At 37.0% G+C, this 18,784-nt stretch overlaps 1 protein-coding gene across 4 annotated transcripts in view; it reads right to left on the bottom strand.

Moving 5' to 3' along the window:
* LOC134845101 (syntaxin-binding protein 5-like) overlaps window positions 1-18,784 on the bottom strand; it is a 99,739-nt gene that overhangs the window by 45,342 nt on the left and 35,613 nt on the right. For 2 of the 4 annotated variants that reach the window (XM_063861952.1, XM_063861953.1), the window contains exons 12-15: window positions 17,333-17,603; window positions 16,553-16,961; window positions 9,790-9,930; window positions 5,993-6,286 (exon numbers count right to left, since the gene is read on the bottom strand). In XM_063861952.1, coding sequence (XP_063718022.1) covers window positions 5,993-6,286; window positions 9,790-9,930; window positions 16,553-16,961; window positions 17,333-17,603 — 1,115 coding nt within the window. Of the gene's footprint in view, window positions 1-5,992; window positions 6,287-9,789; window positions 9,931-15,425; window positions 15,451-16,552; window positions 16,962-17,332; window positions 17,604-18,784 lie in introns of all 4 variants that reach the window. The other 2 variants (XM_063861955.1, XM_063861956.1) reach the window with 2 other exon arrangements.

The raw sequence follows: 18,784 nt of genomic DNA, 5'->3' as shown, positions 1-18,784 counted from the left end.
CTCCGTAACATTTTTCATTTCAATTTTTCAAAATAACATGCTCACAAGTACGCAATAATTCTAGTTCAAAATAGACCAATAGGATTCATCCAATCCGTCACTTTCTCTAACTCAAACTAAAATCAATTAGACGAATCATATAGAACTCCAGGCACATCTCTAACTATAACTTTACGACCTCCAGGTCAAAAATAAGCAAACCACTCCAACTTGACAACTAAAATAAATATCACCATAATACCGTACCCCTCCCTTATCTAATAACCCAAAGATCAACAATATTTCCCCAACTCAGACCACGAATACCCCCAAAACAAATTTGATAACTTAGCCTAAAGTAACAAAATGAAGATTTTAATTAGCCTAAAGTATAAAAATCTCACCATACCCCGGATCATTTGACAAACAAAAATAAAGAAAAAGACGACCTCCCAGTCACCATGAAAATTGCCCCCAACAATTTTTTACAAAACTCAACCCACTTGTCAAAAAACTAATAAATAATCCGACCACACTAGAAAATCGCCTCAAACAGCAAAAAATATTCGACCAAGAGATCATTTCTTAAATGCTCTTCTCTCAAACAGTTGCTCAAATACTTATAAATTTTAAACATTTTTTTTCAATACTTGAAGCCTTTATAATATTTCTTTTTGATATACTTGAATCTTTTCTAATAATCCTAATCATTTTTTGTAACATTTTTTAAATTTTCTACACTATTCTCGAACTATTCCTCCAACTTTCCAAAACCCTTGATTATATCCACAGGTACGATTTATACAATTTGTCTAAATGATACGAACAATTTTCAGTAGAACCGATATTTTTTTATTGTTTGTAATTTTCATAGCATTCTTATCATCCCTCATTTTGACCATCTGTAAATGTATAAAGAAAGCAATCCTCACATTTGCCCTAGCAACAGTCCTTCTAATTCTTTTTTTGGAAGAATATTATAATAAACACAAAATTTCTCACTAAAGTAATAATTCAAAAAACCATCAAAAATTGCTACCCAACAGTCACAGAATCAGTCTTCACCGACATCATCCCAAGATAACCAAACACCACCTTCAATTACTCAAAACCCTCAAACATCTACACGAATTTCTTTTCAAGACAATCCATACACTTTTGAAGAACGACATGCTCGTTTATCAGAACCACTAGAACCAGTTCAACGACAAGCACCTTTAAGCGAACCAACATATAACCTATATCCAACACTACCACAAGAACTAAGTAGAATAAAAAATTCTAGTCAAAACCAAAATACAGTCGAAATAAATAGACAAATTATACATCCTCGACGAAACAGAAATTTTCAAACTCCCCGAGTTCATTTTGATATACCTCAATCCCCATCACAAAACACTCCAGAAAACCCCATTGGTATATTACCAGAAACCCCTACGCTTCTTTCACAACGTAGCACCTCAAGCCTACCATCAGATTACTTAGGTTCAACACCAACATCTGAACAAATACGTGAAAATCCCTTTAACCCCCCAAACCAAGCATCACGACTACCATATTGGACTACACATTCATTTACACAAGGTGAACCAAATTTAGTCAATGACCCCATAGATATTTCTACGGATACAACAACATCCTCATCACTTCCAGAAACATTATCACTACCATCAACACCATCAATAAGCCAGTTTTCACCACCACCCTTTAACTTGAATTTTCCAAATAATCTCGACGCCAGATATCGAGAACAATCATCAATAAATATCCCTTTAAGATTAGATTGGAATACATTCACAGCACCCCCACCATTATTTGGACAACATCAAGAAAGTAACCGCCTTCATAACTGGGCACTTAATAGATTACAATATCGCCAAGATATTCACAACGATATCCGTGATCACAATATTCAAATACTCCAACAAAACAGTTTACAATTAAAGTTTGAAATCACAGTTAAGTTAAATAACATTACCCAACATCCCTACCCATTAAATCCACCTAACATAACAGCTCAATCACTACCACCACCGTTTATAACTACTGAGGTAATATATAAATACGACAGATATACCAAAAACACAATTGGTTACATTACATTTTATAACCCATACTCAGGATTATCATACACATGTATATTCTAAAACTATTAATTTTTCTCCAACTCCTTTTTCTAGTAATCTCAAATCAAAACATAAACCCTTCCCCTCGTACAGGACCACAAGATTTATTAGTAACACATTACGATTGTGAAGAAAATGAACAAAAAACACTACATAAATATGCAATAAATCAAGTATCACAATGTGAAACAGAACCACAAGCTATAGAAACCACAGATATAATAGCAACACTCTATTCAAAAGCCCGAGCAACAACAGTTACAGGTTATAAATTCACAGCGACATTTTCCGAAAAGAAAGTACATTGTTCACAAGTCTCCAACGGCAACAAAAACCGACTTGACCATGAATCATTCTATCAAAGTAATATAGAACGTCTTTTACATCTCAATCCCGACGATTGTAAAAATGAATTACTTAGACTAAACATCACACAAAATAAAAACTCCCAAAGAAAATTAGTTAATTTTCAAGTTTTTTCAGACTCTGTACATCAATCACAACTTGAAAGACACCAAGGACATATAAAACTAGACGAAAAATACCCGTATAACGGCGCACACGGACGATTAACCTATGACCTACATGATAAACATTGGATACCACACATTGGTATAAATAACCCATCAAACTGCAAAGCAGACACAAAAAATAAAGGATACCAAGAAATAATGTTTTTCGATTGGAAAATACAACTCGAAAAAATACAACTAACACGAGATTTATCAGATAATACAATGATCTATCAAGGAATCCGATTACCTTGTAAAAATGATCAAGGTTATTGCGACCCTACAACGAGAACACAAGCAACAATTGTTTGGTTCCCCGAAGATACATGTACAACATTTCAAGTAGCAAAAATACACGCTCGTATGATAAAATTTCACGAAAAATATTTTATACAATCAATTCCATATGAACAAGTCCATCCATCACGAAAACTAAGTTCAAATTTTAGAAACATAGACAATATAGAAAACAAATTGACACGTTTCCAAATATATCAAGAAACAGAACTTGCATGTAAATACAGGAATCCACTTCACAGAACACAATATTCTGAAATATTAGTTGAATACGAAAAAGGATTCGACATGACCACTGGAAAAGTAAAAATCGACCCATATGCCACAGGTCATCCTCTAAACGAAGGAACATCCTATATACCAGTTAATTTTCAAAAAAGCAACGGACAACCTGGTGGACATCTAAAACCTCAGGACACCAGAAGCACACGCTTACAAGAATTATCACTAATGAACACTACATATTTCGGTAATATCCACTATGATATTCATTTAGATATGAAACTAGATTATACAATTAGCCGAATTTTTCAAGAAATGTCACTCTCCGAATTAGAAACACTACACCAACTATGCGAATTAGAACGAACACAAATATTACAATCACTTGCACTAGCAGTATTAAAAATACCCTATGCAGGATACTTATTATCTGGAAATAGATCAAATTTTTTAGACTATGAAGGAAACATCTTATGGTTTTATACTTGTACCAAAAAAGTATCACCACTATACGTTTTTGAAGATAAACGATGTTATAAAAGAATCCCTATCTTTTATAAGAATAAAGTACATTTCGTGGATACACTTTCACGAAGAACCTATTTCTGGGATACCGCAGTCCCATGTGGATCAGAAAATAGCCACAATGTAGTACAACTAAACCCTGATGAAAATAAATATTATCTTCTCACTCCATATCCCACATAATTGCAATCACTCAAAAAATTTTCACCAGAAAGCATTCGCGCTATTGCTCGAAACCCAAATATAGACTTACAATCAATAGGAATCTATTCAAAATCAGATATTCAACATCACATTAGAACACAACAATTCCAAGAATTATTAACACAAATGGACACTATACAAAGACAATCAATAGACCAAAATTTACGCAAACTTGCAGAAACCGCAGGATTTGCCGATATCTACACGCAAGACTATAGCGGATATTTTAAGGACATTAAAGATTACATATATCTAAACGGTGAAAAATACCGTCCCCAAGATATATCACCAATTAACATTTTTAGCTTTGTTACACTCAAAAATGAGATCCTCGATTTTCTAGGATGGCCCTACTACATCTTAGAAAAATTGACTATTTTATACGCAATGTTTAACTTTATTGGATTTCTTTTCTCACTTTTAAAAGGAATCTACAACACATGTGCTATACACACACAAGTAAACAGACAAGCAAGTGTAGCACGCATACTATTTGCAGGATTTTTTGGAATCTTTTCTACATCTATAAACAAAATTCTTTTAGACGCGCAAATAAAAGAATATAACACAAAAATAACAACACGACAAAATACATACGACGAAGAACATAACAATGTAGACATAACGCCAACGGCACCACAATTACCAGCCCTACCAAATAACCATCCACTATCCCTAGTCCCACGAAATTTTCGAAACTTAGCCATCACACATAATCCAAATTTTCGACTCACCACATCACAAAGTCCCATTCAACATATAATGACACACCAGTCACAAGATGATAATACTTATGAACAAATTATTGAACAACCCCATACCACCGCTTTTCAGTCTCAAAATAATCATTTTTTTAGCCCACGATGAGCCGCCAACTTGGATCACTACACCGATCAAATTCCCACCCAACCAATCTTACCTCTCCAATCCCAATAATACCACTTTTTGCTTTTCCGCCACCCGATTTTCCATCTAGTAATGTAACATCAGGCATGAATTCCGACACTAATTCACACATCTCAGTTTTATACTCCATCTCACAGCTAAATAACCCGAATATTGAAACCCCCGATGAATTCGCCGACTCAGAACCATCCCCATCCAATAATTTTTATAACTCTTCTAATTTTTCTCAACCCCCTTTTCAACCCATATTATCCAATAACCCTGACCCAATTACTCCCACACCCTCTTATGCTTCCCAAGTTACCCCAACCTATTCCTCATACCATTCTGACCAATCATCTCATTCTCCAGACACCCCCCGAATCTCCCCAGAGCTAGATAATTTTATTACCCTTCAACAACAACCCTACCACCTTAATACCCCAACCATAAACCAAATATCCTCCACAATAAATTCATCCAACCCCCCTACCCCTACACCCTCTTCAACTTATACTGAATCACTAGCACCATCATCCACATCAACTGAATCTTCACTCAACACTAATAGAGCTTACCGCACTTTTAAAAGAAAGTTCCCCAACCATCCTTTCCCAGCAAAACCAGTATACCCTAGATCTATTGAGCCTAGCAGAGACTAGTTAAACAACCTGAGACTAGATAGTATAAGAGTAAGATTAGGATCGGTATTAGACTAAGAAGTTGCACGAATCTATCCGGCCGAAAATAAGATAGCGTGACGAGCAGACGGTGTACCCTATCCGAAATTACTCTATGAGTTACACTTCGGACCTAACTCACTACGAAAATAACAAAAAGTAAAAATTAGACGCTGAATAATGTTACCAAACTCTTATCATTTTTTCGAAACCAATGCTTCAAGTTGAAAAAATCTAATTAAATACACCACTTTAACTTGAAGAACCTCAAATCGATTATTTTACTTTGAAAAACCACCCAGCAGAGATAATCAAAAAGTTCTATTGAGCTTTTCAACCAGAATATTGGGTTTCAAATATGACTATGCTATTTTTGCTTAAAATATTTCACTGTTCAACATCATTAAAAAAATTTGTTTTTAGTTTGAATTATTGTGATCGGATTATTCTGTGCTACTTAAAGAGCAACAGATTTTCCTTGCGGAACAATTGGCTCTGATTTTCTTTTTCTTTTTTAAAAACTATTCTACAATATGATGAAACACAATCAATGTGATCCCACCTGTCTTGCGGTCTGTGTTTGTCTCATCTGGCTGCTTCAAAATCTGTCCAGTCGAGTCCAGAAAACATATAGATATAAGAGCGCCTTTGACGGAACAGACCAGACCCAGATTAGATGGTGAATAGAGCATCTTCCTCGTACTGCTCTGACTCTGTTGGCTTTGACCTTGAGGTGGTTGACCTGAAGTGACCCCTGCGACTGCTGGGGGTGACTGACACTGGTACTGTCTGAGAGCCACACAGGCAACGCTGCTCATACTAGTGCCGAGCCAGATAGAAAGTACTGCGCTAGGGTCTAAACATGGCATCACTTTTTTCTAATAAGCTTTGGAGAGCAATTGCCGAATGAACAAACTCACTTCACAATTTAAATAGAAGAAATCGTCGTACATACATTTTCTTTGTACATTTTAGAGATCGTGGCACATTATAAAGATAGTGCTACTACATGTTTATCCATGATAGCAAAGCAACACTTGAAAATTGCGACCAGGGTTCGTTAAAAAAAGTTTTTTTTTCCCCGTTAAAAACGGCATGGCAACAATTCGTCGCAAGCGACCATTCGCAGCGGCAAAAGCTATGATCAGGTCAAAAGAAATTAGATGGAAGTATTAAATTAAAGAACAAAGAAACTTAAAATCAAAATTGAACGAGAGGCCCTCAAGTTGCTTGAGAACATGATTGTTGCTTTAATGTTCAAGGATTTCAAATAATCTGCTTGGCTTTTTTCGTAATTTGTCACCTTGGCGGCACTTTCTACGGCAGTTATTCTAACCAATTTCTTCTCAAACAGACTTTGTTCTGTTCTCGTGAATTGAAGAAACTTGTGACTAGTAGGGTGAGCACACCCAATCCCCATCTGGAAGGCCCTATGCCATTCCTCCACCGAATTGTTTTGTATTTTTGGCGTTTTTCGAACTGATACAGAGTGAGATAGGGAATTGCACAACCCCCCATGCGTCCTCAGAGGTTGGTTCCAACCCAAGTTGATCAAAATAATCGACGTAATCCAGTAAGGGGGTAATTGTCAATTTTGTCTGAAATTTCAAGCACAAAGCAGCCATGCCGATTTCAAAGTCGAGCCCAGGTATTAGTGCAAGGGCAACAAATGACTTTAGAAGCTTGCATGTTTTTTTATCTTCTCCATAAACTGATGCTAATCCGATCGCTTGACTTTCGGGCCATGTGGCCTGAGAGAAATTGAAAAAGCAACATTTTTATAGTTACATTGAGCACCTTCTCAAAAGCGTTAATTGAACCTTTTTTCAAAATCTACCAAGCTCTGTGAGGGCTCAAGTCCCGTATTGATTTTTTTTCAGTTATCTGAAGGCCTGGATGAATTGCTCTTCACTTCCGTTTTGAAGAAGAAAGAAAACTGTTGGACCATTAACCACTAATGGAACAGTTTGATCATTAAGTCCAGTTTAACCGATAACATTCATTGAGACTCCAGAAAGGGCCTCAAATTACCTTGATGAAGAAGACATCCATGCTGGTCCGGGCTTCAGTCACGTTAATCACACAGAAGCGAAGCTGAGCTTCGCACAACTTGCAATACAAAACAAAAAAGCTGCTAATTCGAAAAATAATGGGAAAATTCGAAAAACTGGATCAAACTACAAGGATAGTTTTGAAACAAAAACGAGTCAAAACAATAGAAAGTGAAACTAGCATCGAAAGAAAAGTTATCACGCGGTAACAAAGCCGAAAATACCTTAGCAGAAACTCTTTTGACCGAAAACACATGTTAACGTTATTAAGTCCCTCTCACTCTCAACAGACATACACAGCTCGTGAAACGACGCAATGCGATGTGACTAAGCCGATATAGGCCGAAACCAATCAAGCCGAAAAAAAACACAAAAAAAGTCAAACATTTTTAAGACTTATAAAAAGTCATTAAGTCTCCCTCACCCTCAAACCACAGACACGCACATACAGACTTTTTTCGCCTATGAAAAGGCACAACATGCTGCTTTTAAACCGATATAATATACGCCGAAACTTATCAAGCCGAAAAAAAAGAACGAAAAAGCTGAAAAAAAAAAACTGTTGTCATGAACAACTTGAACAATAATTCTCTATTCAAGATTTTTAGCATTTTGTGCAATCCAGAGGTGAGCATAAAAACTATATTTCCCAAGAAATTACTCAAAATTAGGCCACTAAGCCAATATAAACATAGAGACGATGTTGCACTTCGCATAGAAGCAAAAATATGACCGATGAAGCTACTGGGAAAAACTGGATGAATACAACTTTGAGTCAACATAACTGCTAAGTCAGGCATTAGCAGTACCAGTCAATTAGAAAAAGAAATTTAAAACTAACATGCCTCAATTTATACAGCGGACGCATTTTAACTAGTTTACGAAAAAGTTCATTTAAAACATCCTACCCTGCCCAGGTTCCAACCCTCTTATTTTGTTGCGGGTCTCCTTTCCTACCTCTACGCTACAGCTCCATGATGCCTTGAATCTAAAGTGCTAATTGTAATATAATAGCTTGTGTTAATATCCTTAGCATTGGCTGTAATTATTAGCTGGTTTTTGATCAAAATGAACATTTTCAAAATGAACACCAATATTTCCGACTAAGGTTGGAAAAAAAGAGTTCATACTATCACACAAGCTTAGCTTGTGTAAATAGGCCGAAGCCTACTAAACCGAAAAAAGGACACAAAAAAACTAACAAATCGAGTTGGAAAAATCACAACCAACATAGGAAGCAAATTTTGAAAAGGACGGATATATAAAATAACAAACTCAACCGTGCTTAATATTGGCAACGGAGAGGAGTAGGATTTGCACGAAAATTGGGGACGAAAATGTGAAGGAGTCCAAATGTGAGTCCTGTGGACAAAGTTCTTTACGTGAAAAAAAGTCTAGTACCCGATTGCAATACCCTTGCTATCGCAAGGGCAAAGATGATGGTGCTCATGTTCAAGATGTTCCCAGTATGACGAGGATGTTCCCAGAGGATGGTGCTCATGATGAGGACGTTCCCAGATCTTAACGATGACCATAGCGATGACAATGAGGCTGGTCGGCGCTACAGCTGCGTGAACCATTCTCAGTTTGAGAAGTAATTGAAAGAGTTTTTCTTTCTGTTGAAGCTATCAAACTGAACTATGATATATATGATAACCTTTTTACTTATGTTGAAATTTATTGTTAAAAAAGGTTAATCGTTTTGGTCATTCGCACCTTCAACATTTGTATAGTCTTTTAGTTGCTGACCTGCATTTCGGGTCTTTTGAATGATACTCTACTTAAACGCGTTCAGGCAATGGCTACTGATTTAAGGAGTACAAAACAACACTGGTAAAAAAAATAGAGTTTTGTCAAGTGCCCATCGATGTGCGCAAAGCATTCGGTGCATATCGAAGATTTTTTTTTCGAGAGCCACAGTCAGAAACCAATAATGATTTGCAAACCATCACTTGAAACGGTTGGTGACCGCTGCATACAATTAACCTCAATTCCGCAAAAAAAATTATGAAGTTGCCGTCTCCACTGCACTTACGGACAAACAGTGCTTCGTTCCGACATCAGAAACAGATTTTATACATAGGCGAAGCTGCGCTTCGCAAACACTTGCGAGAACACGACAATAAGCAGCTCTATAAAGTGCAATAATACAGTTTCCCAAGATTGAGCAACTAAACGAGTTTTCGCAAGTATATTATTTTAGAAAAGCTGACTAAAAAATTATAGTCTAACTGTGGAAAAAACACATTTAAGCGTGAACAACTTCATTAAAAACGACTTAACTTGGCGTCTCAACTTCATTATTTACCGTTTTTAAGTGGGAATGAGTGCATGAAGGCAATGTACTGCACTGCGTCCGAACAGTCGGCTCTCTCCAAGCTACTCATGCTGGAACTTCTGGACCGACTGAAGCCAGACTGACCCCCTGAAGAGCCACCGTCCGTCTTGTCTGTAAACAGAACCCTGTCATATTCATGTACAAATGCACGTGATCTAGGGTGTAATAAATCTGCTCCTTCCAATACCATCCACCCTCTCAATAACCCGCTCCTTACCTTAGCAGAATCTACATTTGCAAGGATTGAATTTTTTTGAATAACAAATATGTTCCTAGGGTTTGTTTGTTCATCAGGAAGATTGAAAAAATTCTTCGTATGTTTTACTTCATTTTGTGGAATCGGGGTATGGAAAAGAGCGAGGAAGTTCAGGCTAAAATTCAAATAATTTATGACTACAGGGTACACTTGAATGCAAATTCACGCCACACAGAAAACGGTCCGAAATAATAATACTTTTTAAAATGGTCCGATATACAGTCCACAACATTTCAGTATTGCAGAATGTTTCATCGTGGACTGGTGCATTTAAGCACAACTAAATTGATTTAAAGTTCACACTTCATGCCGGCAAAATGCAATACATGCTAGGTGTTTCACAATGAATGCAGTAATGGCAGTTTTTGGTTCAAACAGTCAGAACATGGAATTGATTATATATTTTTCAGCATCAAAATAGGTTCTACTTTTCTACGTCCTTTCACAGAATTTAAATATCGTTGCCAGCAAGCAGCTCTATTATTTGAAAATGATCATTTTTATACAGTATCACATTAAATTACGAATGGTACATAAAACGTTCGTTTCTTATCTACTCGAAGCCTTCCTATCGGCTTTATCAGCGCTATTCAATTCTTTAACCACGTCACTACACTTTCCTCGACCTAATAAAGAAGAATTTTTGATTGATAGACAAAGAATAAGAATTTAAGGAAAGATTTCGCCTACAATTCCAATCGTACTGGATTCGTTGGCAGACATGTTATTGCCACGCTTCTTCTTTCTTTTCGCCCTAACAGTCTTCTTCTTAGATTTAGAAGCGCAGCGGTGCTCCTCCTTCAATTTAGGAAGCGACAGCTTAAAAGAGCCTCGTGCAATGCTCGATTTAGGCGAGCGTCTATGCTTGGATCCAATAGAAGGGGAGCAGGTGAGACGCCTTGGCATCGGCGATGCACTTCTATCTAAGCGAGCACTTAATCGGGGGGCTATTCTCATGGCAGATGGGCCGAAGAGCAGAAAAGTAACCACCAATGATTTAATTTCAAACGCGTACAATAGTTATGGGTACATGTTAGATAGTTGGGTCGCTAGAAAAAGTACGTAAAAATATGGGTCTCGTTCTTTAGTTCAAATAAGCGAAAACCCAGATGAACAATTGTGAAAGCTCTTCTTGAATATTGCATGGACCAGAAATTATTTTTCAGGGACGAATAGATACTTGAGGGACCCAACTATGATCTTTTACCTAGTCACATTTAATTTCAATTTTTTATTACTGTATTCTTATTGGTCAATATAATTTTCTGTCTCAGTCTTTCTACCATGGGACATACCCTAGCACCTGTTAATCAAGTAAGAAACTTGGGAGGGGATCAATTCATGCAAGCCAGCCCGTGATCACCCAGAAGCTCGCATTGTCTGACTTCCGAAACGTAACTTTAGTATCACACGAATAATTTTAAGGTGATTTAAACAAGAACTTCATAGTTTTAATCTGCGCTTCATAGCTAATCTTCCACTGGTGAAATATCCTATTTTTTTATTCATCAATTTTTATCAGTCGAGATTGTCAATAATAAAGACAACAAACACAGGAGTTGTAGCTCAAAGCACAAAAACAAGAGTGCTTTTGCAAAAAAAAACTAAAACTTTTGGCACATATCTAAAAACGACAGAAAGAAAGAATTATGAAGCTAAAGATGAAACCTAAATTAGACTCAGAGTGCAGAAGATAATGTAGCAACAAAATCACATAAGGCTTGGACGCTCAAGCAGTTGTTTTCTTTTTCAACTCAGACTGATTTCAGTGGCGTATTTGGGGACCCTCTATAATAGTGAGGCGCCCAATAATAAACATTTTGTTTATTTTTTTGATTATTAGACCCGAACCAATTACACCTTTCTTTTTTTTGAAGCCTTCGAAAAGGGAGTATGTATGAATTTCATGAATTGTACAGCTTCTTCAATTTGAAGAAACTCCTTCGTTGGGCTAACATTAACCTAACTTCAGAAAAAAAAGCATAGACAATTTTACTCAGAGGCGACGCTGAGCCCAAGATAAAAACAAATCCCCACACTATTGTAAAAACGAAGCCACATGTAGGGCTGAATTTGAGCATTCAAAATTTCACTGTCAGAGTCCTATCAATTTCAAAAAAATCCAAAGTTTTCAAGAAACAAATTAAAAGCAAAATAAGCAGACAGAATTAAAGCTGACAACCAATAAGCTGAAAGTCAACCAAAACTTTTAGGCAAAAAAACTCTATTAGAGAAAATCGCATGTACTGCCAAATATCGTCCAAGAGTGCCACATACGTTTTGCATGCAATGGCAAGGTGGCATACACAATTTGTATTTTAAACCAACAGAGCTCAAGTCGACATACATGCAGCCAAAAAATTGTCAGCAAAAAATATCAAAATTTAAAAAATTCTAGAAATACCCGGTAGTTACTAGCAATAGTAGCGAGTGTTAAATTTGAATTTCAGTAAATTGAGCATGTCCACAGTGCGAATCAGCACAATTATTTAAATGGTTTTGTTTTAAATTGCTAGCCGAAAAAAGTCTGTATTCCGATTTGATAACGCTTGCTAATCGCTACCGTAAGCAAAAATGAAGCGCGAGATTTGGTGCAATTCCAACGTTCATTTTGGAAAGCTAAATTTGCGATGCACCTGGAAATTAAATTTGAACACGGCGAAACTACATTTCAAAAACACCGGCAAAAATGTAGTAAAAAACAGCTCAAAAACTACAAAACAAAAAAAGAGATAGAGAAAAAATAATTTAAAATTGAAAAAGCTCCGAGACTACGGGATTAGAATTCGGACCTCTTCGCCGAGAGTCCTTTGCCACATTCGCTTAGTGATGCAATTGGAGTATTTTCATGCATAAGTTAATCTACAAGACAAAGCAGTACAGCAAAAAAGCGCTTCAAAAAAGGGTATATACTATCCATCATGCTCTTTAGCTCACGCATCAATTTTGCAAAACTTTTAAAACCTTTTTATTGGTGATTCGAACATTTAAAAAAATTTCCCAGTGTCGAGAAACACCTGTTTGAAATTTGATTTTTTCTTCTAAGCGAGCAGGCTTACAATAGTTTATTTTAATAGCTTAAAATTGCCTAATTTAAGCGGTTAAACTTACTTTTAATCGACTTAAATTAGTTTTAAGTTTTTTTTAAATTAGTTTACCCCTTTTTTGGAAACAACACAGTCAAAAATTCAAAACTGCAAATTAAAAAAAACACTTTTTGATTATTTTTTGACTTTCTCGTCAATTTTCTACTATGACTGTGGAATATGCCTCGGCTCTATATATTCGTTCAGATCCTTCTATCGCGCAACTCAGAAACAAAAACAGAAATGATTTGAAACTATAGTCGGAACATTCTTTGCTACTTGCAGAGCAACCGGCTATCCTTGTTTATAATTGAGTTTGATTTATAACCATCTGGACTGGCCTGATAAGTCTTCCTTCTATGGCGGTCTCAACTGTTTATAAGAAAACAGTTTGAGAAACCGGGATCAAACCCTTTTTCTCAAGTAAAAGAGAAATTCAAGAGAGAAGAGCATGATAGCTAAAAGTACATAAAACAAAACAAATGTAGCCTACTTAACAGAATCTAATAATCATAGCGAAAAAAAATCTTTTAAAAACAAACCCAGAGAGCAGCAAAAACCTATCCATAAACAAAAATATATTTCCCATTCACGAGCGAAAAAATCAGATGACGCTCATCGAAGCCAAGTCTTTGTGATCTTTCGCTACCTACTTTTAATTTTGGCCAAAATATCTGTAAAATATTTCAAAAATGATATGTATCTCATCTGGTGACGCATTGCTAAGCCCGAACAGCTCGCAACAAGCGTACTTTGATTTCTAAGCCAGATTACTCTCCTCATGAGTGCTTTAATAGAAAAACTTTGCGCGACTGATCCCTGAGCTGCGCGACTAATCCCTCAGCCCAATTGAGCTGGTTTATTACAATTCTAATTTTGGGTAACCGGATTGTTAAAAAAAGCTCGTTAAAAAGTCATCCAAACTTGTCTGATTAAAAAATGACCAGCAAATTAAATAGTTCGTGAATCACCGCAATCTTCATTATAAGCCCCTGCCCTATCTTTCTACTTCAGGTTTGTATTCCGTGGGGATAATTTGCCATCCATTTTGCTGTGGCCGGTTCAATTCGAGGAAGCGGATGCCACTGGGACTCCTCTAATCATGAACGAAGCGAGATTCCACTTAAAACTCTACAAATCAAATATTTTAGCGAAACTGGATTTGTGGCGCAAATAATTTGGTCCTTTTTTGTTAAAACGTATTTTGATCGACGCTTGTAAAATTATTTGAAAAAGTGAGCTTCAAAGTCAATCGGCAAAAAAAAAAAATGAGCGCGATTATATTTCAATCAAAATTATTAACACAGGCCTCGAGATTGGGAGTCATACGTTCTCGCATCTGCACCACTGGTCATTGAAAATTTCGTAAAACAAGCCATCAATGATGCATATGCCAATCAAATTCTTATGTTGTGTAGAAAAAATGCCACCAAATATAAACTAAAACTGGTACTAAGTGCGGCGTTCAACCTCCAACAAGTAACTTAATTATCTCACTTTCTTCTCTCTGAACCACGGACGCTTGCCTAACGGCAAATACTAGCAACGAATAAAGCAGAGAACAGATGCTATGAAACTTCCAAAGCTACAGATCGTGATTATAGCAAAAGAGCCACCAAATAAGTGAACACTTTTAATGGACACTTTTAACTGCGACTCAGATCAGGAAGAAATGTTGCAACGTACAATCACACTAAACTCCTCTTTTTTGTAAAAAAAAAAACAACGGCCTAAATAAGTGAAGGCTAACTTTCTTCAATTATCTTAGAAGGTAAATGCTCATCAAGACAGCACGCATAGCTCAATTTTGCCGCACGGCAATGGTGGCTGCGCAATTTAAAACTGCACTACGCGGGAGTAAAATAAGCTTAAAGACTTTTTAGGATAAACAATCCTCTCACATCTATGATAGTTGAGGAAAACTATCTAAACACGCCACTGTCATCATCTGGAAAAATTTATGTCTTCATTTTTTCAGTCAGTCAAAGATGATGCGGCTCTTTTTTTTTCGCTCCCCCGGCAAAACTTACTTCAAAGACTATGGTTCACATGTCTAATTATCATTTTGAAAAATATGACATACACTAATTAATCTACTCCAAATATATTTGGTCTTCATACATAGCCTGTAAACCCACTCGTTACACCATAAAACTGACTCTTAAGTGAATGATGGCGTGGGGGGGGGGGGGGGTCAAAAGAAAAAGAGCCGATGATGCTACATTTGAATTCACACCTGAAGTGAAGAGTGAAGTGTTAGTTACCTGAGACGAAATGATTGGTACGCTGCTGGCAACAAATGGCTTGATGAAAAGTCAAAGTCACAGGTTATACTTATCATTGAAGGGTCTACCAAAACTCAATGCCAATGCGCCCCATTTTTCACTTAATAAAATTCTCAGTAGTGGGCTTTTTTTTGACATCTTAAATGCATCTAAGATTTTTGACGTCCGCACAGCTGTGACTTTTATGAAAAGATTCTGAGAAAGACCCCAAATTCGACGATATTTATTATAATTCTTGTTTTTGTCGCAACACTTGGCTAGAAGGCTTTTTCGCCTTAAGTACAGGCCAACAAAAACTGACAAAAAATCAGCCAATATCTCCCCTCTTAATGGTGGGGTTTCATGTACCGAGTACACCATACCCATTTTGCTCGTAAGGAGTGGACGTTATACGCTGGCGCGGGCTATAAGCAGCAAAAAACAACATATTTCTGAGCAGTATGAACATCATCACCAAATATTATTAACCAAAAAAAAGGTCGGTTTTATACTTTGCCATTGTTAACTCGCCTTTCGGAGTGTTTAATTACCATAACAGACCCAAATTAGAAACCTACAAAAGCTTATATTAATAAGAGCATCCGATATTTGAACGATAAATTAGGGTGTAAAGAAGAAAAGGTGAAGGGTGAACCTTATAATGATGCATCTATTGGAAAAAAAGACTACAGGGTAATTAATATACAACCCTAACCATTCCAGTCAACGACAAAATAAATTCGATAGTCTCTATAAGGGTAAAAACATCGAATAACAGTCAGAAGATGCAAATTTGATCGCTTCAAGTCCAAACTGCATGACTTGCAAGATTCCGCGCAAAATATTTCAGATGACCTGATGCAAATTACGCCACGCTGGTTTGCAGATTTAGGATGACGTCATTGAGTGGTTTCTTCTTATTCTTGAGAAGGAAATAAAAACCGAGCACCAAAATGCACATGGAAGTGACGCTTCAAATGCACAATGAGGACGTCTATAGATTTAAGGGGAAGATAGTTGCTATGCAGATATATACACATTTAATATCGATCAATCAAATTCAGTTGTTTTGACGAAGGAAGATCTTGCACTAATCAAGATTCCCATACACTGACAGCGAAACTGACCCGGTACTACAAAAGTCGGCGGGGGAGACGTCAGGTGGCCGCCCACTATTGATCCGCCGCTTCCCGGAGATGTTCCGGTGGCACTACCACCACTGTGGGATCCGCCGCTTTTCGAGCCCTGGTTGTTGCTCGCACTCGATCGGGACCTCTTCAGTTTGATGGAGGGGGCCTTTGGGTGCACTCTTACACTCCCCCCGTGGGAAAAGAAAACAGAGGAGGCCCCGCCGCCCCCTCCGCTGCTGTGGTAAGATGATGAGGATGTTCCGGCGGTGCTAGGGGTTGCGGGGGAGGATATCGCGGATATTAGAGTGCCCCCGTGATGGTGGGGGGCAGAGGAAGAGGACTGTTTGTTAGAGGATGTCGGGGTCAGAGGGGAGTGACCGCTGCTTCCACTCGACAAAGATGACAACTGAATGCAACGAACCAAACCAGCTAATAAGTTCGACATCCATTTTGCTCAACATCCATGTCTTAAAGTTGACAGAGAAAGCTATAGAAGTTGTTTGATCAGGCAAAAACTTTCTATCTAGCACTTCGCTGACTCAGTCTTAAAATAGTAAGTTTCATAAAACAAACCTGTTGTCGGGCCATACCGAAATCAACAACTCATATGTTAATATTCATGTTTAGAATGGTTAGTTTGCTTTATTCGCAATACAAAGACTGCATGAATTATGACCTAAGTTGTATCTTTTTTTGTTTCATTTTGATTCAAAACAAATCAATTATTAACGTCGAGTACAAAAAGGAAAATATAAAGATCTATAGCAGAAGAATTACCTCAATGCCAACCGGATTGACAATTCCGTCGTCTGAGCCCGCACAAGATTCAGCAAAGGAGTCCTGAGCCTTTGGTCCACTTCTGAATTTGGGCGACTTTCTCCCTGCAAGACCTCCCTTCAAGGAAGAAGCACCCCCACTGGTGTTGGCTCCTGTGGGAGGGGGACTCTCCTGGATTGTACCGTAGAGATCAGATGTCATGCAGCTCATCAATACTAGTTTGTTCAGAGTGTCCACTACACTGAAGCCGAAACCATTCGCAAAACAGAGCCTGAAACAGAAAAGAACTAATACATTAGAGAACATCTGAAAACTAAAATTCATTCATGAAAATTTCAACTGATTTACACAACGCAGCTGAAATCGAAGCGGTGCCAACAGAAAATTGCAAAAGCATCAAAGAACTCGAGTAAAATAGAAAAAAGTAAATAAAAAAAGAACTTTTCAACTTAAATAAATCTCGTACATTAACAATCTTGGAATCTATAATGTTTGACTCTTTCTCATAAAACTGACCAAATTTGCGAAAATTGGTTTGGGAGATAATTTTTCTAATCCCCTGGGAACTCTTAAATTTTTTTTAAGTTAGAAGTCCTGTACGGTTTTTTTGCACCATTTGCCTTCCTTTCAGAAAAGGCAATTAAATTCAACTTGAAAAAACCCAAGCGCGAAAAATCAAATTGAGCGGGAAAAGCTTTAGGGAACTTCCCTGACAAATAAATGAAAAACATAGTCAATCGAAGATTGGAAAAGAGTAATGAACGCAAGTCAACATGAAAAAAAAAACAGGTAAAGTTTATATTCCGCTGGAAATCTAAAATTTAAATTCCACTTTCGAAACTAGATATTGCTCATGTTTTCTTGCCCGATTTCCACGTTCGTTTTTGGAGAGCGCTACTTATGTAAATTTCAGCAGATGAATTTCAATTGAACTCCAAAAAGGCATATATACCTAATTGCATTCATAAATGCATCAATATGTATGAATGCACATCTGTAGTTATTAGATACTTTTCCTGAAAAAAAAATCAGCAAGACCTATATAAGAGTCCTGCTGAAGTTGCAAAACTTTGTTTCGAAAAAGGCGGTAAAATACTCAAATAAAACTAAACTTTACATTTTAAATTGAGCTATTGTAAGCGTTTAAGACTGCCCGCTTGCTTCATTCGCTCGAAATAAAACACAAAATCAAAAACTTCGAACCGACTTTTCTCGACACTGGGAGTTTTTTGAAATTTTTTAATATGGCTCGAATCACGATTGCTGAGGTTTCAAAATAATATATCATTCATTCCAGTCCCATCATTATTTGTGGTACCTGACTTTGAGTGAAAAAAAAATGAAAAAACTAAAACACACCCGAATACAAGTTCCTCCCCATTTCCAATAGTCGGAACAAAAATGTTCACGTTGATTGATTCAATTTTCTCGCTGAAAACGTTTCAAGTTGTT

The sequence above is a fragment of the Symsagittifera roscoffensis genome, chromosome 4, assembly GCF_963678635.1.
Source record: "Symsagittifera roscoffensis chromosome 4, txSymRosc1.1, whole genome shotgun sequence".
NCBI lineage: Eukaryota > Metazoa > Xenacoelomorpha > Acoela > Convolutidae > Symsagittifera > Symsagittifera roscoffensis.
Note: the sequence above shows the minus strand (reverse complement) of the source record. Positions and strands in the feature narration are given on the sequence as shown.